This window comes from Hyperoodon ampullatus (assembly GCF_949752795.1).
Source record: "Hyperoodon ampullatus genome assembly, chromosome: 1".
NCBI classification, from domain to species: domain Eukaryota; kingdom Metazoa; phylum Chordata; class Mammalia; order Artiodactyla; family Ziphiidae; genus Hyperoodon; species Hyperoodon ampullatus.
The window spans coordinates 36108492-36132538 of NC_136914.1; the positions used below are offsets into that span (position 1 = coordinate 36108492).

A 24047-nucleotide genomic window follows, 5' to 3' on the forward strand; every position below is an offset into this window, starting at 1 on the left:
GAAATAGAGACACAGATGTAGAGAACAAAGGTATGGACACCAAGGGGGGAAAGCAGTGGAGGGTGGGGGTAGGGTGTGATGAATTGGGAGATTGGGATTGACATGTATATACTGATGTGTATAAAATGGATGACTAATAAGAACCTACTATAGAATAAAATAAATAAAATAAAATTCAAAGATAAAATACTAATTCATGTGAAAATTAAAAAAAAAAAAAAAAAAAAGATGCACATTTCTCTAACTACTGGTGCCACAATGAAGTCATCTCCCAGGAACAGCGTTTTATCTACTACTCCTTTACAATGTCAGAAAAGAAAGTCAACCAAGAGGATTTCTGGCCCAAGCCTCAGTTTCAAACCAGAGCTCAGAAAGTATTTCCCTGCCACCGGCTTCTGCCAAGACGATGTGGAACAGACTTGGGGCCCAGTGACAGAAGGAAGGTGGCTTGAGTATCTGCCACTGATGAATCAGTTAAACTTTCCTTCCCCTTTTTCATCTGTAAAATATAGCCCCATAGACAGCTGTGAGTCTGAAATGAAATCACACCTATCAAATACTTATTAGTATTTGATAGCACAAAATCTGGTCACCGTGTTCATTAAATATTAGCTGCTGCTGGCATCTGAAGTTATAAAAGCCGTGTCAGCCAGGAGTGTCCCCACATTCACACCATTCCAGTATCTTGGGGAATGGAGGCCTTGAACACTCTCTTATCTCTACTGCAAACGCATTGGCTGGAGGACAGCTCCTCTCTACCCTCCATCCAGGGACGTGCTCCTCTCCAGCTGTGACCTCTGCTTCTTTCTCAAATCTTATAACTTGTTTGGAAGATACACTCAGAAGGTGATTACCAAACACTTGGGAAGTCAGTAAACACATTAGAATTCTTGGATGCCCAGCACCTTACTGGTTTCACTCGGGTTACAAGGGGCAGTCTCTGACCCCCCAGCTGTTTAAAATCTGGCTAAGCCTTGGACCGACTGCAACAAAGGAGCCAAGGGCTTCCCTGGTGGCACAGTGGTTGCGAGTCTGCCTGCCAATGCAGGGGATGCGGGTTCGTGCCCCTGTCTGGGAGGATCCCACATGCCGCAGAGCGGCTGGGCCCATGAGCCATGGCCGCTGGGCCTGCGCGTCCGGAGCCTGTTCTCCGCAACGGGAGAGGCCACAACAGTGAGAGGCCCGCGTACCACAAAAAAAAAAAAAAAGAAAAAAGAAAGAAAAAAAAGAAACAAAGGAGCCAAGTGACAAAACAGCAAAAGAGAGATAAGCTTTATGGGGAGCTGGGGACACTAGGAAGAGAGTTTACTTGAAGGTGGACCTTCAGCTGCAGGGTTGCATTTAAAGAGCAGTTTCCAAGTCTTGGTTCCATAAAATGCCAGGTTATTAGTGCTAATAATAGTATTTTAATAGTGTTGCTTTCAACATAAACATTGATCATAAAATGTTCAAATACTATAATTTTGGTTAAGGGTTTTGATCCAATGCAAAGGCTTGTACTACATAAACAAAAGGAATACTAACTTTAAATGTAAGCCTGAAAACAATAACCTTTGGACTTCTGTGCCAGGTTCTAAGAATTTACTTAAAAACTGACCTCCTTCTGCATTGCATGGGAGTAAGGGAGTTTTTCTCTTGATGCTGGGTGGGAAAAGGAACAAAGGAGGGGTCTAAGCCCTCAGTCTCCCCAGAGAAACAGGGCTCCAAAATTCTGCCCTGTTCCCCCCTCTTGCAACAAAAATGCAGCTGAAGCCAGGGCACTTCAATTCTCAACCTAGCAGGAGTACCTGGCAGGGCCACCCCAGGTGGAGCCATTTCTCCAGGATTTGCGAGTCAGGGCAAACCCGAGGTAACAGAGGCTGCCTCCCTGTAACCTTAGCAAAGATCTTCTCCAGTGGGAGCAGTCAAAATTCAAATGAAGAGCAGCCCCACGCTCTCCACTAGGAAACCCTGTTTTCTTTTAATTAAAAAAAATGTAGAGGTCATCCCTCAGCTCTGCTTACAAGTAATGAGTCCAACAGCCCCCATTTATCACCCCTGGAGATTCTTTTACACTTTGATGTGAAAAGAGTCAGGGCCCATTGTGATGTCAACTACTCCAACAGCAGTCTTTTCACTTGCAAACGAAGCTTGGGCCCCCAGTAAGAACTGACTTGTCAGGAAAAATTCATTGCCTTTCCTTCCAGTGATTTATCAGAGATGGGGGAAGAAGCTGGCTTTAAGACAACTTTGCAGAAAGGGTTCCCAGCACACCCCTACTGCATTCCCAGCCTCCACTGGTTCTTTCTGCCCCAAATGCCCCTTTCTCAGTGCTCGAGAAAGGCAACCTTCTCTCTTGAAGCCAACCCATCTGGGAGGACTTTCCTTCTCTCTCCTTCAAGCTTTCTTGGTGGCCTAACATTACTTACTGTTCCGGTGTTCCCTCCCTTAGGGCAACTCTCCAGAGCAAGGACGACACCAGCACCCTGGCTTGGCCATTAACAGACCCATAACCATCCCAATAATTAGGTCACAAGGCACCCATTTCCCCATCTTTACCAGTCTCTTACATTAAAAGGAATTGAGAATTAAGGAAGTTTATAAGGAAAGAGGATTTAAAGATTTCTTGACTCATCCAAGAATCTGAGGTGGTAGTCAAAAAGAGGAAGGTTCACAGCAGGACTAGGAAGATTTTTTTGCAGTAAACTTTAAAAATTAGGATATAACATGCACTCACACATGCATTTTCACAGAGTGACATACCCCTGTAAGCAGCACCCAGATCAAATCACAGAACAATACCGGCACTCTTGGACTGTTACTATTCTGAGCAAAAAGACTTATCTCAAATGTAACTGAGCTTTAGAGCTAACGTCCATTCTACAGGAAATACCTGGGATAGAACAACATGATTCTCAAGCTCAGCACCAGTGACATTTGGAGCCAGAAAAGTATTTGTAGTGGGGGCCATCCTGAGCACTGTAGGATGTTTAGCAGCATCCCTGGCCTCTACCCATGAGATTATGACAACTAAAAGTCTCTCAAGACATTGTCAAATGTACCCACCCCCCACCTCCAGGAGGTAAAAGTATTCCAGGTTGAGAACCACTGGTATATAAGAACAAAAACACATTAAGAGGAGCAGTCAGACAAATCCACAAAGTAGGACATACATTCAAACTTAGCTTCCTCAACCAGTCAATCCCCGCCCGCCCCCCATCCCTGCCAAATAAGCAAGGTAAATGCTCTAGGTTAAGACTTAATTGACAAAACCTAACGCAGTATACGCACTTTGATTTGGCTGAATCAGGATGTAAACAACTTGAATAGACATTTTACAACAATCTGGATAGTTTGGAGATGGGTTAATTAATAGATGACTCTAAAACGTTAATATTATTAGGTATGAGACTGGTATGCAATTATGTAGGAAAATGTCTCTTTTTTTAAGGAGATGCACATAAAGTATGCCAGAGTGAAAAAACAGATGTCTGGGATTTGCTTTAATGCACTTCAGCAAAGAACAAAAGAAAAAGGATAGATTTTTTTTTTTTAAGTGTGGCAAAATATTGAGAAATGTTAAATCTGGGGAATTCTCTCTACTTCTACTAATGTCTGAATATTTCTTTGATAAATTTTTTTCTTCTAAAGTGAAGAAAAAAGAGAGTGGGCAAGAAGTATGATAAAGCCTATACTAAATTCGGTTAACATGCCCAGTCAGGGCCAATGTTAATTCTTTATTGCTGCTACAATGCACAAGATTGATTTCTTTCTTTCTGTCTGTCTTTCCCTTGTGTCCCACCCTCCACCCCCGCCTTTCCTCCTTCCCAACCTCCCTCTCTCTCTCCCTTTAGACTGTTTTCCCCTTAACAAGATGTCTTGGACCACCTCAGGCTTTCAGTAGCTTTAATAAGACCTGTTCACTTAACAATATCTATTAACATCTTACCTATGTAAACACATACAATCCAACGCCTACCATTTTAAAATCATTTTAAAGCAACAAAAATGCTGGCACTCTGCATTACAGGTTAAGAAGAAGGCATCATCTGATGAAACGATCAGAACTTGCTGGTCAAAGGCAGAAATGAAAATGCACAGTGCCTTACATGTTAAATGTTATTTAGTAATTCAACAATTTCTCTCCAAAACAAACTAGTTGCCACAGCATTCCCTTTAGTCTGATTCACACATTCAACTATTAATTTCTCCAGGCTTTTTCTTTCTCCAGTACAATGAGGCAGATTACTATCTAATCTGACCACATTACAGGGTTATCATGAGGTACAGAAAACAAGATTCAGATTCTGAAATAATGTCCTCCAGGCTTCTGAAAAAGAGGAAACTGGAACTGAAATGCTCTTCTTTCTAAACCTGTTCCACAGATTCCAAAGGAGGCTGACTGTTACAGCTTCAGAAGAAAAGGATTGTTATAACCGAAGCCCTCCAAAAAGAAAAAAGATTCTTCCCCAAATCAGGATAGTATAAAATCAGTGTTCCTATAAAGATGGTATAATCCTAAACAATTCAACACAATGTCCATCTTATCTACCACCACGGACCAAAGTGTCACCTAAAATGATACAATGCCAACTGCTTGGACTAGTAGCCATTCTACTGAAGGCACTGAAAAAATATTAATTCATTCTCCTCCAACTCACAGCATTAGTAGAATTCAGAGCTAAAGACAAAGAGAAAAAACGTACACAAATGAACTTGAAACTGACCTTGGGCACACTGACTTATGAATTTAGAATAATCTTTTTTGTTTTTTTTTAAATTTATTTTATTTATTTATTTTTGGCTGCATTGGGTCTTTGTTACTGTGAGCAGACTTTCTCTAACTGCAGTGAGCAGGGGCTACTCTTCGTTGTGGTGCGCGGGCTTCTCATTGCAGTGGCCTCTCTTGTTGCAGAGCACGGGCTCCAGGCGCCCGGGCTTCAGGAGTTGTGGCTCACGGGCTCCGGAGCGCAGGCTCAGTAGTTGTGGCGCACAGGCTTAGTTGCTCCTCCGCATGTGGGATCTTCCCGGACCAGGGCTCGAACCCATGTCCCCTGCATTGGCAGGCGGATTCTTAACCACTACACCACCAGGGAAGCCCATGAACTTAGCACAATCTTAAGATGACTCTAAACGTAAATCTACCTTAACAAGAAAGCAATTCCACCCCTAAGTAGCGACCCAAAAGAATGAAAACATAGGGGCTTGATGACCTCTACAATCCCTGTGTGTGATTTAAGACAATCCCATAGCCAATATTAAATGTAAAATAGACCAGAGAAAAACTTTTAAGTGTATCCACATGCCCTGCAAATAAACACACTCTTGTGTTTTGTTTTTTTTAAAGGTCTATTTCCTCTATTACTCTCCTTCCTATGTATATTATTCCTGGAGTAGCTCACAAAGGAATCCCTTCCATCCAGAGAGTTGCCTCTAAACAAAGCCTTTCTCCTTTGAGGTAGAATTGAGGAAGGTACTGACTCTCCTGAAACCCAGCACTATACCATCCTCACCAGAGCGATAGAATTAATAATGTATCAAGGACTTATGATTTACCAGGAACTGTGATAAGCACTTTACATACATTATTCTCTGTATCCCCATTTTAATGAGGCTTTAAAAGTTGAGCAATTTGTCCAAGTAACCAACATGTCAGAGATCTAAACACAAGCTGTGGCCCTGGAGTTCCACACTCAAGCCCACTATATCACCCATGCAGTAACAGGTCAATTGGATTTTACTGGTAAATTTACTCAATACTTCTACAGTTGAGTCTTTCCTCCCCTACCCCCCCCACCCCAAAATTTAACTATCCATTTGGGAAATAACTAATTCTGAAAAAGATTTCCTCAGGTCTGGGATGAGTCTGAAACCAAACTCTTCTACAGCCATCAAACTGAATGACTCATCTTAAAACTACATATGACAATGACACATACTTCACACTTAGGAACCATTTTCTAAAATAAAGGGGAACAATGCATTCTATATAAGAAACATCATTGCACTTGTAAATCAGGCCTAAAACAACTTGCTTGGGAAATACAGGAAATTTCACAATTCCAGGTGTGGATTATTTACAATGCCCAGGCCAATCACTGTTCCAGGAAAACACGGCCTACAGCCATTAATCTCTCTCCTGAGCATCTGGATGTCAGGCCCCTGATTTACTTACACAAAGAAAATCTGTCTATATAATAGGTGTTAATCAGCTTAACACCTTGTAGCCTCCTCACTAATTGAGGACTCTCCTCAATTAGGAGAGTTAAACATTATTTCAGACTCGCCTGGGGAAGTAGAGAATCCACGACTACAGCATTATGATTCAGGGTTCACAGAATGCAATCCTTCAAATCTTCACCCAAACTGAAAAGCATATCAGCAAATCTCCTAATGCATACAGAAGGGTAAGAAGGGGAACATGGTAGTGACATAACAAAAAGGCATGTTCTCTCTTTCAACAAGGAAAAAGAAAAGTAATTACAAACTCCAGGAAAAATGAAAATACCACCCAAAGATGAAGGAATTTAAAATGTGGCATGAATTTGAAATTTACTCAGCTAAAGAGTTCATCTGTCCCGATCAATATGAAATTTCTCAAGTGGTACTTGGGTTGACTTTGAACCCATAGAGGAGAAATGAAACCCTAAACACTATTTTGCTTCCCAATCAAAATAATGTGAATAATGCCTATTGGTTTTTCAGCTTTTATTATCAATTAAAAGACAAAGCTCGCAAGGGCACAGATGCTTATAAAATAAAATGAACTATCAATCTGGACAATTTAAAACTAAAAGCAGAGCTAACAGTTGGAGGGTAGAGGAGAGAGAAGTGGAAAAAAAGTAAGGATAATTTACTATCGCATTAGACTATGAAAAGTTGATGGAAATTTTTTTAAATTTAATATTAATTATACAATATAATTAATATGGTACATTAATTTAAAATACCTTATTATAAAGACATAAATGTTAAAGATATTCAAGTTTATAAAATAAAAGAAAATAACGTAAACATCAAAACTAAATAGACAATGTAAAAGAATATACTATATGATTATTTTTAAATAAAAACCAAAAGCAGGCAAAACAAATCCATGGTGTTAGAAGTCAGAATAGTGGCAGGCTTTGAGGGAGACAGCAGCTGAAAGGGGACAGGAGGGGCTTCTGGAGAGCTGGTATTGTTGTTGCTTGATTGGTTACACAAGTGTGTTCACTTTGTGAAAATGCATTGAACTGTACTAATAATGTCTGCCCTTTTCAGTTTGTTATACTCCAATGACAATTTTTAGAAAGGACAAAATGGGGAGGGGAAGGAAGGTGAGGGGAAATATTAGTAAATCAGATTCAATAATGTCTAATGCTGATAAATTTGGAAGCCAAGGAATAAACCTATTATTTACAAGAACTAAAACAAATATTGTCTTCACACATGACATTGATATTCTGCCCACGCTTATGACTTCTGATAGCCCTAAGCAAACTAAGGATTCACACTCAGACTTCTATTTAGTTTGAGCAATTAGAGCTGTCTGCTCAATACACATCTGTTTCCTTTAAAATATATGCTAGTCCTGGACCAGTTCCACATGAATTTGATTTTTTTTTTTTTGACTACTAAAAGATGAGACTGCCATGACTAAACATTTAAACAAGTGAGCTATTTGGTATATATTAAAAATAGAGCTCCATTTAGGATTTTCCCTAGCTTATCACTTGTACTGGGTGTTAAAATTAAAAAGGACCACATCAGGGAGGTAAGGAGCTGAAAAGGTAAATGTAACAAATAATAAAAACAGCTCTGTAATTGCTAGAATGTTACTACAAAGGGCAGTTACCTATCCTAACTTAATAATTAGCAACAATAGAAAACATATGTAAATAATAAGACTACAAAATATCTTCTTTAAATTGTCACTGATGATGTTGTTAACTATTATAATTGATTCTCCTACCAGAAATTACCCTGGATGCAGTGTCAATAACCAGAAATAGTTGAAAAATCATACCTCCAAAAACTCTTAGGATTGAAATTTAAAATTTCTTCACCCCGTAAATTTTCATTAATCTGATATGTAGATTTCTTTGTAAAAAGACCCAGTTTTAATGTTTTATCAAATTCAAATCTAATTGATTAATGCAAAGGGACTCCAATCAAAATGCCAACAATTTTTCTAGAAAATGACTAATGACTCCAGAGTACACGTGGAAATGTAATCAGATGTGAATAGCTATAAAAATTCTAAAAATGAAAAGTAATGACAAAGAATCTGCCTGAATATTAAGACCTATAAAAATACACTGAAATAGTATAGCACCATTGCCAGAAGAGGCAATCAATGGAACAAAAGAGTCTAATAATAGACTTAACAATCTGATGGAATTTGGACACAGCACTCAAATCAGTAAAGATAGATGATTTAATAAATTATGTTGTAACAACTCGCTAGCCTTTTGCTTAAAAAAAAAAGGCTCCCTAACATCCGCAGACTTTTTTCGTTTCTTATTAAGATGGAAATTTACAACACACACTTTACACTAACTTTAATTACAGATGGATCAAAATGCTAAAAAGTCAAAGATCTAAAATGGGTTGCAAGTTAAGAAGGTGAAGCAGCTAACTCAGTGTGTGAATCCAGCTGTGTGGGAATTGTAGTGAACTAGAAAGCATGGTGCTTCCCCAACTTTTTTTTTTTTTTTTTTAACATCAAGTCTCTCTGGGGCAAGCTGACAAAGCAGATATCTGCAGGAGGAAATCAGGTGGGAGTTCTGGTTGGGGAGAGCAACATCTTGGCACACCTGAAAAGTACTAATGGCACACCACTTGGGAAGTTTTGAATTAGAAAGCTCATGACTCCTCAAAAAGAGGAGTAGCTATTCAATTCCATCTGAATGTTGCTATATTGCAATGCAAACCCAACGTTGTTAAGTTTTTTAAGAGAAGATGGAAGTCTAGATCATTATGTAAAAATCATTGGTAGATATATTTTTTTAGAACACTGTGAGAGGCCAAACAAAACCCATCTGTTGACCAGATCTGCCCCATAGGCCACCAGCTTACAAGTTCTGATTAAATGCAAAAAATGAAACCTTTCAAGTGCCAGCAGAGAACACATGACATTATTTTCTCAATCTTGGAGTAGGAAAGACCTTTCTAAGCACAATCAAAACCAGAATCCATAAAAAAGACATTTAACTACATAAAAATTTAAAACTTATGTGTAACCAAACATTATGAATAAGCCTAAAAAAAACGGATGATAACAGCTTCCCCTCTGGCTCTAGCAGAATGTGGACTGTTGCAGCCTGGGTCACATGCTTTCCTCTGTGGGGGAGGAGAGTGTACCAAGTTTAACAACAGTACCAACAGGACCACCTGGAGTACAGGAAGAATTTCCTAAATGAACCAGAAAGGAGGAGGAAGTAGGAAAGCATCAGAATGGTCCAGAATTAGTCACCATCATCTATTACTCAAGAAATATTAATTAAGTTTGAGTCTACATGTCTCATACTTTCATATATATGTATCTGAGCATCTAATAGTATAAATAAAAACTGATCAGTGATATTAAGAATTCCTTCTGGATAGCAAATGGGTTATTTTTAATAACTGCTTCAGAATATAAATATGCTCCCTTCAACCAACCCTGGTCATGTACTATATGCAAGAACCATATGTACAGAGTTGGAGGGAGAGATGTGAAAGTCATAAAATGTAACTGACAGAATTCCCTCTTTCAAAGCTCTCATGATAAGGCGAATTTCATCATGATATCTGTTTCAGTACAAGCTGAATAGGTGTACATTTTCCCAGATCAGTGTAATCTGGACCAGTACCTTGAACAGAGAATTAAGATGCTGATCTAACATCACGACCACATGTTAAAGAAATGAGTTAAGAGACTACTAGATTTAAAGAAAATATGTAGCCAGTCTAATAGGTTTGACTTCATGTAGAGAAAACAGAAATTTTCACATTCTCCAGCACCAGAGAGTCATAAGTCACAAAAATAAAAAGGACCAAACTTATTCTTTGAACAATAGATTATAAAACTAAATATCACATCCTTGCATCGTGGATTTCACGGTTACCTGTTGCCACTGCTGTTGACTCTTCCGGTAAATGCCATCGCTGCCAGTCAGTGGAAAGCGACGAGTCTATTCATCTGAAAGAGACACAGCAGCCTGTGAACATTAGCCCGTAAGTAAACTCATAGGTACACCTGACCTGTAAGAAATCTTATTGGACACAGAATTCAAAGTTCCCATTCGAATAAGAGAATGATTCTTCACCAACTCTCAAGTTGCGTGAACAAACCGGCCAGCATACCTCAAAGGCCAAATGCACTTTTGGCCAAATGCACTTTTAATTTTAAGGCTGCTACTCAAAGCAATTTCAGCCAGGAAAAAAAAGTGCACAAGTGTATCATGAGGAGGAAGAAAGGAAATAACATTTCCCCAGTGTCTACTTTGTGCCAAGCATTGTGTTAAGCCCTTTAAAAATGAATTTCATGTAAACATTACAATACACTTGCAAGGTACATACTAATACACCATATACCAAATACCCCATTTTATATATAAGAAAACTGAAACTCAGTTTTAAGTTAAGTTGCCTAAGGTGATAGGTTGTGTCAACAACCTCACTAGAGTCAAAAGGGAAAATGGTGAAAGAGTATGGACAAGAAAGAAAATTAAGCGTTGATCTTCACATAAGAATTCAACACTAAATAAAAAAGTGGGCCCAGTTTAAGAGCCAATCTTGAGATTTTACTTCCACTCATAAAAGGTACTTAACCCCCAAAGCAATTCTGGAGCATTCTCTCAGAACAGTACTGGTTTTAAAAAGTTGTTATCCAACCTGGGCAGATGGCCTTGGTACTATCTCGTGTATCTCTAGAAACAACCTCTCTCTCCATGGTTAACACTATCAACAGCTGTTTCCTTTTCCCTTTCTTGTATGTATTTGTAAATTTACTGCTCTTATCCTAACTTGCTTTAAATAGTTTCTCTTTTTTCAAACATCCTTAAGGCAAAGGGTATGTTACCAAATTATCTTAGTACCAATTTAACAAACTATTTGATACAAATGGAAACATGATGTTAAATTTGTAACTATTTTAGCTTGTCTGCTACTTTAAGAGGCTGTTATACTTTTTGCCTAAGGCTGAAGAAACGCTGAATAGAGTCCTTCAGCTCTACTCTGCCTCTTGATAAGGTCTTTTATCTCCCCCTCCATGAAATTAAAATTGCTGACTTGCTGACTACAATGTTTCATATTAGTAGATACCACTTGTCACTCTATCTCCTCCCCCAAAAGAATGCAACACAGATGCTACAAATATTCTAATTAAACTCACACTAGTAGAGCTCAAATGTTCAGGGTCAAACATGCTTTGGAGAAGACCACTCCTTCAACTGGCTATAGTGGCCCTCGGCAAGTTTCCTAAATTCTCCAGCTCAAACCCCGATCACCTCCCTCACTCTCCCCCCTTACTCTCTCATTTTCCCTCTCTCAAACACATGATTTTTTAAATTATTTTTAATTTATTTTATTTTTGGCTGCATTGGGTCTTTGTTGCTGCCGGCGGGCTTTTCTCTAGTTGTGGAGAGCGGGGGCTGCTCTTCATTGTGGTCCGCAGGCTTCTCATTGCGGTGGCTTCTCCTGTCGGGGACCATGGGCTCTAGGGGCTCGGGCATCAGCAGTTGTGGCGCACAGGCTCTAGAGCGCAGGCTCAGTAGTTGTGGCTCACGGGCTAGTTGCTCCACGGCATGTGGGATCTTCCCGGACCAGGGCTCGAACCCGTGTCCCCTGCATTCGCAGGCGGATTAACTACTGTGCCATGAGGGAAGCCCATCAAACACACACTTTTTTGGGGGGGGGAGGTGCACACTGCGCAGCTTGCAGGATCCTAGTTCCCCGACCAGGGACTGAACCTGCACCCTCGGCAGTGAAAGTGCAGAGTCCTAACCACTGGACCACCAGGGAAGTCCCTCAAACACATACTTCTGTTTCTCCTTCTTCCTCTGTCTTTCTCTACCCTCCTTTCCCTCCCCCTTCCCCCACCTCCCCTCTCTCTCTCTTTCTCTCTCAACATGCAGGGCTGGCCCACAGCAAATTATCAATAAAATAGTAGGCATTTGCTTTGGCATTAACCTTCTTAACACTGTAAAGCCTTCTCAAGAGTCCATGATGGCAGTCCCCAACACAGCCCTCCCAGTGAGGACGGCCCACCTGCTTGCGGCCCAACAGCGCCCACCCCAGGGCGGATTGGTGGAGAAAGGAGGGCAGCAAGGGAGGGGGCGGGGGGGCTGTTGAGGGATGTCAACCTGACAGAGTGGTCCTGAGTTCCCTTGTTTGTTCATTTACTCACTGAGCCAACAAATATTTCCTGGGTATTTACTGTAAGAATAAGAGAGTGAAGGAAATAGGCACTTGCCATGCTGAGTTTACAAACTACAGGAGGTAACCAAAGATGAAACATAATATATAGATGTTAGATTTTTTTTTTTTTTTTTTTTGTGGTATGTGGGCCTCTCACTGTTGTGGCCTCTCCCGTTGCGGAGCACAGGCTCCGGACGCGCAGGCTCAACGGCCATGGCTCACGGGCCCAGCCGCTCTGCGGCACGTGGGATCTTCCCAGACCGGGGCACGAACCCGTGTCCCCTGCATCGGCAGGCGGACTCTCAACCACTGCGCCACCAGGGAAGCCCTAGATGTTAGACTTTATAAAAGGAGAAAAACAAAGTGAACAGTGTAGAGTGCCAGAGAGGAGAGGAGGTAAGGTGTTACAATTTTATACAGAGTGGTCAGAGAAGGAAACATTTGAGCAAAGGCTTAAAGGAAGTGACTAGCAAACCAGGCAGAGCTGTAGTAAAAGAGGGTCTAGCACTCTGGGTGATAATGATGTGTCAATGCTCATGTTCCTCAATTGTAACAAATGTACCACCCTAGTAGGAGACAGTTGATTATGGGGGAAGCTAGGGGTGGGGATGGGGACAGGAAGGTCTACAGGAAATCTCTATAACTTCCACTCAATTTTGCTGTGAACTTAACTGCTATAAATAGATAGATAGATAGATAGATAGATAGATAGATAGTTAGATAGATAGATAGATAAGGCAAGCAAGTCAGCCAGCCAGCCTGTTTTTTAAAAAATGGTCCCAGGAACTGACAAATCCAAGACTGAAGGAGTCAGCTGAATCCCTGGCTCTCACTACTGGTTTCTTGGGTGGATGAGTGAAGTACAAAGTGCAAGAGACATATTCTCGGAGGCATCTGGCCCCTGGGCACAGCCAGGGACTTGTGTGTACAATTCAAATTCATAACCTTGTATGGTGGCTCAATCCGTTCCACAGAGGCAAGGGCAAGGAGGCTGTATCACCAGATTATTGACTCTTACGTCTCACAGGAAAGACCAAATTCAGCCTATGAAAGTCTGCTTAGATGCTGATGTATGTATGATTTGCACAGCTGTACAGAGTAGCCACACAACTCAGATATAAGGTTAGTTAGGTTAGAATGGAGGCCTACTGTAGTCAGGAAGTTATAACCCTAAACTACTGCTAAGAAAGGCAATTAGTATATGCTTCAGTTAATGTCTCCTTCGAAAATCTTTCTTAAAAAGTCACATTTGTACAAGGAGGTTTGTGCAATAAAATGTTGTTTATAATAGCAAAAAAAAAAGTGGTAACAACCTAACACATATAAACACAGAAATGGAAAATAAATTATGGCACATGAGAAACAATGACACATCAAAAAGAATAGGTTGGGGCTTCCCTGGTGGCACAGTGGTTGAGAGTCCGCCTGCCGATGCAGGGGATGCGGGTTCGTGCCCCTGTCTGGGAGGATCCCACATGCCGCGGAGCGGCTGGGCCCGTGAGCCATGGCCGCCGAGCCTGCACATCCGGAGCCTGTGCTCCGCAACGGGAGAGGCCACAACAGTGAGAGGCCCGCATACCGCAAAAACCAAAAAAAACAAACAAACAAAGAATAGGTGTATCCAAACAAGATGCTGAACAAAATGTACAATGTGAGCCAATTTGTTTGAAAAGAAAATGCTTTCCTTTTATATTTATGCATAACACACACCCAAAACACACACACACAGAACCAAACTGTTAATAGTGGCTTCTCTGGAAAGGGGCACTTTCATCTTTTATTCTATGTGCTATGAATCCTTTATTACCTGTGTAAACATTTTTTTTCCTAAATATAAGGGTTGAGGGGGATGTACTGGCCCATAAATATTGAAATCAGAAGGTCTTCCTGAAGTTTTCATACTTTTTTATATTATTCTTATCAGATTATAAAGACAAAGCAGAATAAAAAATGGGGGGGGCAGTTTAAAATCCTCCCGTTAAAAAAAAGCAGTTAAGATTCCAACTTGGCTCTATATTAGAAACAGAGTAGGAACTTCCCTGGTGGTCCAGTGGTTAAGACTCCACACTCCCAGTGCAGGGGGCCTGGGTTCAATCCCTGGTCAGGGAACTAGATCCCGCATGCCACAATGAAGATCCCATGTGCTGCAACTAAAACCCGGCGCAGCCAAATAAATAAATAACATAACATAACATAGTGCTATACAGCAAAAAGAGAATAAGTTCAAGTGAGAAAGGTGATCCCTTTGGGCAAATTAAGCCCTACCAGCCTCAGTGCTCCCATCTGTAAAATGGAAAACAGCCTATTTTACAGAGTTACTGAGAAGAGTGCTTTATAAATCTAGCTAAAATGCCCAGAACACTGACACATCATGGGCATTCAATACATAGCAGCTCTTATTTAAGTCAGCAATGTCTATCTTACTTTTTATATAAGTGAAACAGACTATGCTGCATGTAGGACTGTACCTTGCCAGATCTATTTAAGTGACCCTTCATAGGCCTTCCAGCCTCTTGCAATGCAAATTTATTCAGAAATAAAAATGTCATGTACATCAAACTACTTTTCTCCCGAAAATAGGTAAAACATTTCAAGTAAAAAAAAAAAATTTTTTTTAAGTTTTATAGACATTTACGCCATATACATATATAATTACAAGGAAAGAAAGAGAGAGGGGGAATACAGAAAAAATGATTCAGGATATTTTCAAATATTCTGTTCTAGGTCATTAAGTGCTCCCAAACTTAGCACATTCTGGGGAACCGACTCTCAGCAGTCTTTGTGACATGCTTGTTTAAAGGCCTGCTTTGCAACCTACTAGGTATATAACCTCAAGAAAATCACTGTTCTCCCCCAAGGTCTCAGCCTTCTCATCAGTAATATGGGGCTTCGTGGGGTTGTTGTAGGGTTAAATAAAACGGGTGTAATGTTTTTAGCACAATGCCAAGCTCATGGTGAGCACTCAATAAATGGTTGTAGTAGTTGTTCTAGTTATCTTCCTGCCAACCAAAGCACATGCTAGGGACAATCCATACATTAGAGAAGCTTTTCAACTGGACAAACAGCGCTAAGCAGGTCTCAAAGTCCCATGACCATGACCCAGTTTCCAAAGGAGAATATTAGGAAAATAACTGTCCAGAGACCAGAGGATGTCTGGTCTGGTCAGTAGTCCCTGGTCAGATCTCCTTCCCCTTTTCCACACATACCCTCCAGGAATAACAGTCTCTTGGTAAATGGCAACGTGTCATGGGTGAGTCATGGGTCATACACTGTTTTCATCTGAATTCTCCAGAGCTCTACCCCAAGCACCCCACAATCTCCCAGGGCCCCAAACTGACCTGAGCACCTACAATTCCTTTAGCTCTCCAGTGCCACATGAAGCCCACATGCCTAGAAATTCATAATGGAACATGATTTCCCCAACTATCTCTTCTCCACTTCAAATCCTTGTTCTAGGGGGCTCTGGTGCTGCCCCCAGACTCAAGTACACATCCCACACCTTGTCAGCTCCCTCTCATCATTCAGGTCTCAGCTCAAATGATAAAATTCTCAAAGAGGTCTCCCCTGAATCCAGTAGCTAATGTAGCGCTGCTGTGCCCTCCTGCCTACCTATGCTCTATTCCATTATACTCTATACGGATTCAGAATGTGCCTAGCTGCAAGTAACAACTGCTTAATCAATAGAGGTTTCTACTTCTCCTATAGCAAGTCTAGAGGAGGGTGGCTAGTGGTATAATTTTAGCTGTTCAGTGAGGCCATCAGGAATTCTGGCTCTGCCATATTTAGCACGCTGTCTTTGTGCTTGTCATTTCATGGTACAAAAAGGTTGCTGCCATAACCAGACGCCTTTTCAACATGCAAGGCAGACAGAAGATGAGAAGAGGAAGGTGTGGCTATGTCAGCCACATCTCTCTCCTTTTGTCAGAAGAGGAATCCTTCCCCAAACCTATCTAAAAACCAGAACTAGGTCACGTGGCCTCCTCCAGCTGCAGGTAAATCAGGATACAAATTGTTGTCACTGGCTGAGAACAAACATGATCTATCACCTAAGGCTGGGCACAATGTAATCCCACACACAATCAAGGTTCTCTTAGCAACAAAAAAATGGGAATGAGCACCGGGGAAGAAAAGAACAGTGTTGGCCACACTTATCTTTTCATAGTACTTACCACTATCTGAAATTAACTTATGCTAAGTAAATAAATATGTTAATGTTTATATCTCCTCCACAGAATGCAAGCTCTGTGTCCAGCTTTACATATATATACTCAGAGCCTATATTTTAAAATAACTGACTGTCAACTTTCTCACAGTAGGCAGGTATTATATACACTGGAATATAGTAAGGGTAGTCTAGGTTATGCTATAGTGGCAAATTAACCCCCAAATTTCAGTGGCTTGATAGCACAAAAACTTATTTCCTGATTATTCTTTATGTCCATTGCATACTGTGGGGGGTAGGGGAGGGATGTAAGAAGGAGGCAGGGAGCTTTCTCCATACTGAGAAACCTAGCTGGAAAAAAGCCAAGTTGGAAGCTCCACTATCTCAAAATGTGGCTGCAGGGTTTACTATAGTAAAAAATAGAGGTGGAGGGTGTCATAAGAGCCACTTAAATGCTTCAGTCCACGAATATACGTTACTCCCACAGACAACCCACTGGACAGAATTAGTCACATGATTCTGTATAACTGAAGGAGGTGGAGACACTTGGGAGAGCACATGAATGTTGGTAGTAAATATTTAAGCCTCATTCCCCATGGAATGGTAAGATTATCATACAATGCATCATCGCCATTTTAGAACTTAGACCCATTAAAGAAGTTTCTTGGAATGAACTCAAAGTTAGGGATACTCAGTAAAGCAATTATTTCATCTTATAAGGCAATACTTACCATTAAAAAAAAAAAACCAAATGTTTTTCCTTCAGGAGTAATAATAGGAAATATTTATGTAGCACTTATTATGTTCTGCTTCAAGCACTTGCCAAGTCTTATTACCTTTAACCTACCCAACTACCCAGTAAGGAAGATACTACAGTATTGTTAACTCCATTGTATAAGGGAATGGAAAAGTATTGGGAGCCAACTCTCCATCGGTCATTTCTGCATATTGTACAAGCAGAGGCACCAACTGCCTTTGTTCCATACAATCTTTAAAGATACTTGTATAGCGAACAGCTTTGAAAAATATAATGTCTCCTTCTAGAGCAAAGGGCAGCAGGTTTACTATCCAGTATAATCAAGATAATGTCTCCCTCTGGAACAAAGGGCAGTCATGCTTACTGCCCATTATAAAACATTAGGATTCCCTAAGATCAGGATTTCTCTCCTTAATATAATCCACTGTGTTTGCAGGTAACGTCTGACTCTCTCCACATCTCTCCTCTTTGGAAACTGGGGCTTAGGGAACCAGTGTAAGAAAATGGTGATACTCTGGCCACAGCTATTATTATGAATAATAAACCCATTCCCAAGAGTCCATGAAACTGTGGCAGGTTAGCTTGTTACCTTGAAAGCAGGGTAAAATCTCAGAGCCTTAACAGTTCTTGACAAGAAGCTAAGTAATTTGCCAAAGGTCTGACAGCTAGTAGGTGGCATATCCAAGATTCAAGCCCCAGCTGTCTGGCTTAGAAACCATGCTTTTAAATTCTCTGTTATACTGCAGTAGTCCTCAAAGTGTAATTCCAGAACCAGAAGCATCAATATCACCTGCAAACATGTTACAAGTGCAAATTCTTGGGCATTACCCCAGACCTACTGAATCAGAAACTTGGGGAGTGGGGGAGGAAGAGACACATCTGTGTCTTAAAAGCCTTCCAGGAGATCCTGATGCTTACTATAAGTTTGAAAAACACTGCCATATGCATATATTCTGCATATATTCACTGTATCTATAAGATAGAACAAAATGGTATGAGTATATCCTGGTTTACATAGGGATGTGAACTGACCTTTCATAACTTGAATAATAGATTTGAAGCACTAAGGGAGATGGCTCCTAAGCCCTTGCATTTAATTTTTGGGAAGGTAGGGATCTTTATTTGGTGCAAATAAATACCACATGTCTGTTTAATACGTCTGCATATTCTCCTTTGGAGTCACAAATATATGTCCATAATGCTAAATGAAAATACCTGCTTTTTTATTCCCATAATGATTAGAAAGAATTACTTAGCCAAGGAGAAACACTATTTATATTTGAGAGTTAAGCTGTAATTCTTGAAAAACAGGAAACCACATATCAACACAGCCAACACAGTGTACCACAGTAGAAAGGGCAGCAGGCTTTGAGTCACAGAGTCAAGTCACTTAACTTCTTCAACTCAATTTCCTGATTTTAAAATGGAGAATGAACTCCAACTTCAGAGTTGCAATTAGGTCTAAATGATATGTCACGTGAAAGCTGTTGGTAAACAGCTTTTGTGCTACGTGGATGTAAACTCCACCTGCATGGGCTCTTTCTCTGTCTTGATCTGGTGTTATCAGTTTCTCCAAAGCTTAGAGTACTGTCTGGCACTAGAAGATGCCCGATACTTATGAGGTATTGGGAATGAACATAAGGTATTATATTAATGATGTAATTGATTCCTCTGGGCTCCACTTGTCACAATAATCTCAGTCTTTTAATAGGAAAAAGTCACTTGAACAAGAAATCCTTAGTCATGTTTTAAATGGGACAGATAATTTAAGAAAATCAGCTGATTTTTGTCCCCTGGAGAACACTACTGAAGGAGTTCTGTCCTAAAGCATAAGACAGAAACTCCTATTAGCAATCCTCACGGCCTTAGGAGCCTCATGGTTTCACATCTACGACAATCTCTTGTGCTCTTGTAAACAGTCAGGAATAAAGGATGTGCACCTACAAAGAACTAAATATTCCACATTTACTTCTTCACTGTGGTAGAATTTTAATAAATAGATTACAGGGTTTATGCAATCTCTTTTAATGAAATCTAATATTAAATCAGCAAATATTAAATAAGCTACTATTGTGTATAAAAAGAGACTCCTAGAAAACCACTGTCAAATATCATTTGAGAACAGAAATCATTGTTGAATTTATAATTTAATGAAAAAATATAATTTATTTACAAAACTTTATGTATGGCAAATGCAGTTCCTTAATTTGTACTCTCTCCAACATACTTTCTCGATCTCCTGAAAAATTAGTTAACGGTCTAGTCTTGAAATAGGGGAACTTTGGGCTTTTAGCTTCAACAGACAAATCTAAGAGAGCAATGAATTCAAGTTGAAGGACAGCTTTCAGTGTAGAGCTGCAAGAGTAAGGAGAATATCCCAGCTATGTTGCTATACCTTAAGGGACATCTGCAGAGTGTATTGTCCCCTGTGTATGTCTTATAATAATTCAGATATTTATATATAAATTAGTTCTACCTTTTAACTAGTAGTACAGTCTATCTCAAGATTTGGAATTTTAACAGTCAACTAACTTCATAATGGATTATGCAAATTTGTTTGATGAAAGAGCACAAATTACAGAGTTGAATGTGAAACTCCTTTCGTTTGCTTCTTTAAAAATATGGGGCTTCCCTGGTGGTGCAGTGGTTAAGAATTCACCTGCCAATGCAGGGGACAAAGGTTCGATCCCTGGTCCAGGAAGATCCCACATGCTGCAGAGCAACTAAGCCTGTGCGCCACTACTACTGAGCCTGCACTCTAGAGCCCACGAGCCACAACTACTGAGACTGCATGCCACAACTACTGAAGTCTGCGCGCCTAGAGCCCGTGCTCCGCAACAAGAGAAGCCACCGCAATGAGAAGCCCGTGCACCCCAATAAAGAGTAGCCCTCGTTCGCCGCAACTAGAGAAAGCCTGCATGCAGCAATGAAGACCCAATGCAGCCAAAAATAAATAAATAAATATTTTTTAAATATGGAAAACAAGTTTGCCTTTCCTAAGCTTTTTTTTTAACCCATCTTTTCAACTCCCAAGGCAATATAACTTCAACTAAACAATCACATGGCTACAGTGATTTATAGAGGTACCTAATAAAGATGCAACTCATATATATACATATATATACCTTAATCGAACAATACTCTTCCAATGTAATCCAAAACCAAATTAAGCAAGTATCTTAGTCAATAAAAAAGTTACGTTTAGCTCCACCACGTCCTTGCAAAATTCAGTGAAACCAAAAGGAAACAGAAGAGAAAGCCAGTTTTGACATAGTCTAACTACTTACCATCTCATAACCCCACAATGAAACAGTGACTTCTGGTAGCAAAAAACGCATGCATATTCTGCATCTTGTAGGAGAAAGCAATGTTGAAAATCACCTGGGCTTTACTCTTGCCGTAAATTCTCAGTCTCTTGATGATTTTTGTATTCTAAATTAATACACTTGAGTCTTAACACATTTTGAGTCTTCAAAATCGTATCTTGATTAAATTGAAGAGTTAAGCAAATGCCAAAGACGCTAAGAAATTCAACTGCTACAGTGAATGAATAAGACGTATTAACTCTGATATGTAACAGTTCATTTTCTTCCTGCAAGTGGGAAGCAAAGAGTCCACAGTAACACACCTTTAAGTTCCACATCCCTAGCCTCATCATCGCTGTCAGTTCTATTTAGAAAAAGAAAAGAAGCGGGGGTGGGGGGAGGAAGTCCCCAGTATCTAAATTCATTTTTTTTTCAAAGCCTTGTATCCCACTCTTCAATACCTCTTTGTCTTAAAGTGACCAAATCTGTCTCAAATCATTTCCTTTGTTCCCTCTCCTAAATTAGCTGAATTCAAATTAGTTTTTTAAGTACTAGTTTATCTATTCTACTTTCTCTCCTAGTCTCCTTTCATTCTCGCGGGTCGTTATCCTTTAGTTCTCTCCATTCCTCTTCTACATATTTATCTTCAAATTAAATACTTTCAGACACTGGCAAGAGACACCACTTTTAAATGAAAGCAGGCAAACCATCCAGAATTTTCAACTCTCCTGTGAATTTATTTCCAGAATATCCACTCAAGGAACCCTCGCCACTAAAGATGAAAGGCAAGCTAAGGAAATACATTAGACAGAGGAAGTAAACATCGAAACAGGGCATGCCTAGGTATTCTTAAGCCTCTAAGCAGAACTAGACTCCCGAGTCCAAAGGTCTTTCTTTTTCGTGACTTCTATGCCCTCGCGGAGTCTGACAACACGTTGGTCCGGGAGGGGTGTCCCACCACCGCCCGTTCCTTCTACCACCTCTGCATGACCTTGCTCTGAAATTATCTTGCACAAGCAAAATCCCCCAAATTCTCAGGCCGGTCCCTTGCCTGAGGTTTCTGTGCCTCAATTACTGAGCTCTTCTCACCTTCCAACCGTCTGAGGGAACACTGGGTCTTCGCCTTAATGTACGGTTTCGCCTTTAAAGTTTTAAATCTGTCTGCTTTCTTGACGGTATGTCATCCCTCATCCCCCATCCCTATCCCCGCCTCCAACATGCACCAAGAGGGTTAAGATTACCCCATCCCACCCTTAAAAAAACAAAACTTCGTCTGTAAGGCCTTCCCCACCCCCACTTCACCTCCCAACAGAGATGAGCTCCCGAAAGATTCGGACACACCTCCACCTCCAAAGCCAAGGGTCTTCCTGGGACAATTTGCACAACAATACGGGGTCTGTGTGTGTAAACTCCTATAAGACTAACCTAGGAGGAAAATATCAAGACCCTTGAAGGTCCCTCGCAGCTTCATTAACGATACTCCCAACACATTATAGGAAAGTATGATTCCTATAACCCTCCAATTCCTCTCCTTCCTAATTCGCCGACCCCGGCGCTCGCAAAGTCGGAGGGCTAGCGTGCGGCAGTTGGAGGATCAAACATCAAGAAAAAATTATCGGCAAGGGAAATTAACCAGTACCATGTTCTGCAGACGCCGTCTCCCTGTGTGCCAGGAGCAAGCCTCAGAAGGTGCCTCCAACTTTTCTCCTCACTCTCTAGAGTCTGCGGACCACCGACGCACGCTTCCACCTCAATCACAATTTGATGAGATTGGAACCACCAATCTGTCTCTACTAGACGTAGGGGGGAGGGGTGACTATGACGGGAAGGATGGGAACTCGTAATGGAGGAGAGAAAAGCCCCGCTTTTACTCCCCCTGAGAAACTTCTGGGACTCTTCTATTACGCAACCCAGGGACCAGGCTCCAAAATCCGAACATCTTTCCGCAAGACGCGGGGCGCACGGGCCAACGTTTGATTTTGGGGAGGAGGATGGGTCCCTTCCTGTGTTCCCCTCCCCAGTTTTTCTAGACGCTACCTGCCGGGATTTGTAAGGGCGGTGCGAGCTCTGCGTCTCCTTCGCCCGTTCTCCCCTAAGGTTCCCACTGGAAAAGCGGGAACGCCAGCGACTTGAGCCAGCGTTCTGGGAAGCCGGCAGCGAGGCGGCAGAGCCTGGGCTTCCCAGAAGTCAGCGACCGCGGCGTTCAGGCCAGGGTGACCCCCAGCCCGGGGGGCGCAGGGTTCCGCTTACCCTCCAGACCTTTAGTCCTCCAGTCTCGGGTCGTGCGCCCTCGCCGCCTCCGCCCGCCCCTGACCTGTTGCCGTGGGGAAGGCGCGCAGGTGTGGGGAGCGCAGGTTGCTCAGCGGCGTTTAGCGCTGGACCCGGCTCCCAGCCGCGGAAGCGAGAACGCAGCTGTGCCAACGACGCGCGCAGGCGGCGGCCGAGTGCGCAGGAGCCGCGCGCTCGCCCGCTCGCTGGCTGGCAAGCTCTGTGAGCCGGCGGCCCAGGAACGCCCAGGAGGCGAGGCCACGCCCCCCAGGAGGTCACGCCCCGCCGCTCTCCCCGGCCCCGCCCGGCCCACGCCCTCTAGCTGGCGCCACCCAGATGGAGAGGAACTGCTCGGCCCTCCCCCCGGGACCAGTGGGAGGATCTAGGGCGAGCAGCCTCTCAGGATGGAATACTGCAGTGACCACACCGGCAGCATGGGTGACCCTCCCCGCGGCTAGTGTGGGACACAAGTACCCTTTCGCTTTACAGCGGGATTAAGCTTAGGGTCAAGTTCTGACTAAAGTGTCAAGGACTCTTTTTGCAGTCTCTTACACAATTGAAACAGATTCTGTATCCTTTAAAGGAGATAATAACTAACATCTGGAGAGCGTTTTACGGTTTATAAAGGGCTTTTCACACACAGGCCCGTCTCATCTTCGTAACAGCCTTATAAAAAAGACACATTATTGCTGCCGTTTCCCAAATAATGAAACCGAAGAGCTGAAAATAAGTATTGTGCCCAATGTCACAAGCTCAAAAGTGGCACGAGAAACCAGGTCTCCCGAATGCAGCCTCCCGGTTCTTGCCCTTCAGCAGCCCAACCCCAGAAAATTCTACTGGGTATTGGGGCTTTGTCAAATAGATCCAAAAGCTTATGTCTAGTTGCTACCGGACCCCTTCTTTGAACATACCAAGGAAAACATCACGCTGAGTTCTTTGCATCATCTGACCTTCCTCCCTGAAAGAGATGCAGGAAGATTGTATCGAATGGCCCAGACAGGCTTCTTTCCAATATCTTAGTGGTTCAAATGAGTGAAATTATTTGGATGAAGAAAATCATCTTATTCATATGCAATATAATGTAAATGTAAATTAATCTAATGTATGAAAATATCCCCCTTCCGTGCCCTCTCTGTTCTCCCCTCCTTTGTTGTTGTTGTTGCTTTGTCCCTCATGTCCCTCATTGTCCACA

At 41.7% G+C, this 24047-nt stretch overlaps 1 protein-coding gene across 1 annotated transcript in view; it reads right to left on the minus strand.

Annotated features, from left to right (window-relative positions):
* Nucleotides 1-22986, minus strand: part of AFF1 (ALF transcription elongation factor 1) — a 218310-nt gene extending 195324 nt beyond the window's left edge. The window contains exons 1-2 of the mRNA XM_079708903.1: nt 22838-22986; nt 10071-10144 (exon numbers count right to left, since the gene is read on the minus strand). Of these exons, the coding sequence (XP_079565029.1) occupies nt 10071-10108 (38 nt within the window). The 5' untranslated portion in view covers nt 10109-10144; nt 22838-22986. The remainder of the gene's footprint in view (nt 1-10070; nt 10145-22837) is intronic.
* Nucleotides 22987-24047: the final 1061 nt, after the last annotated feature.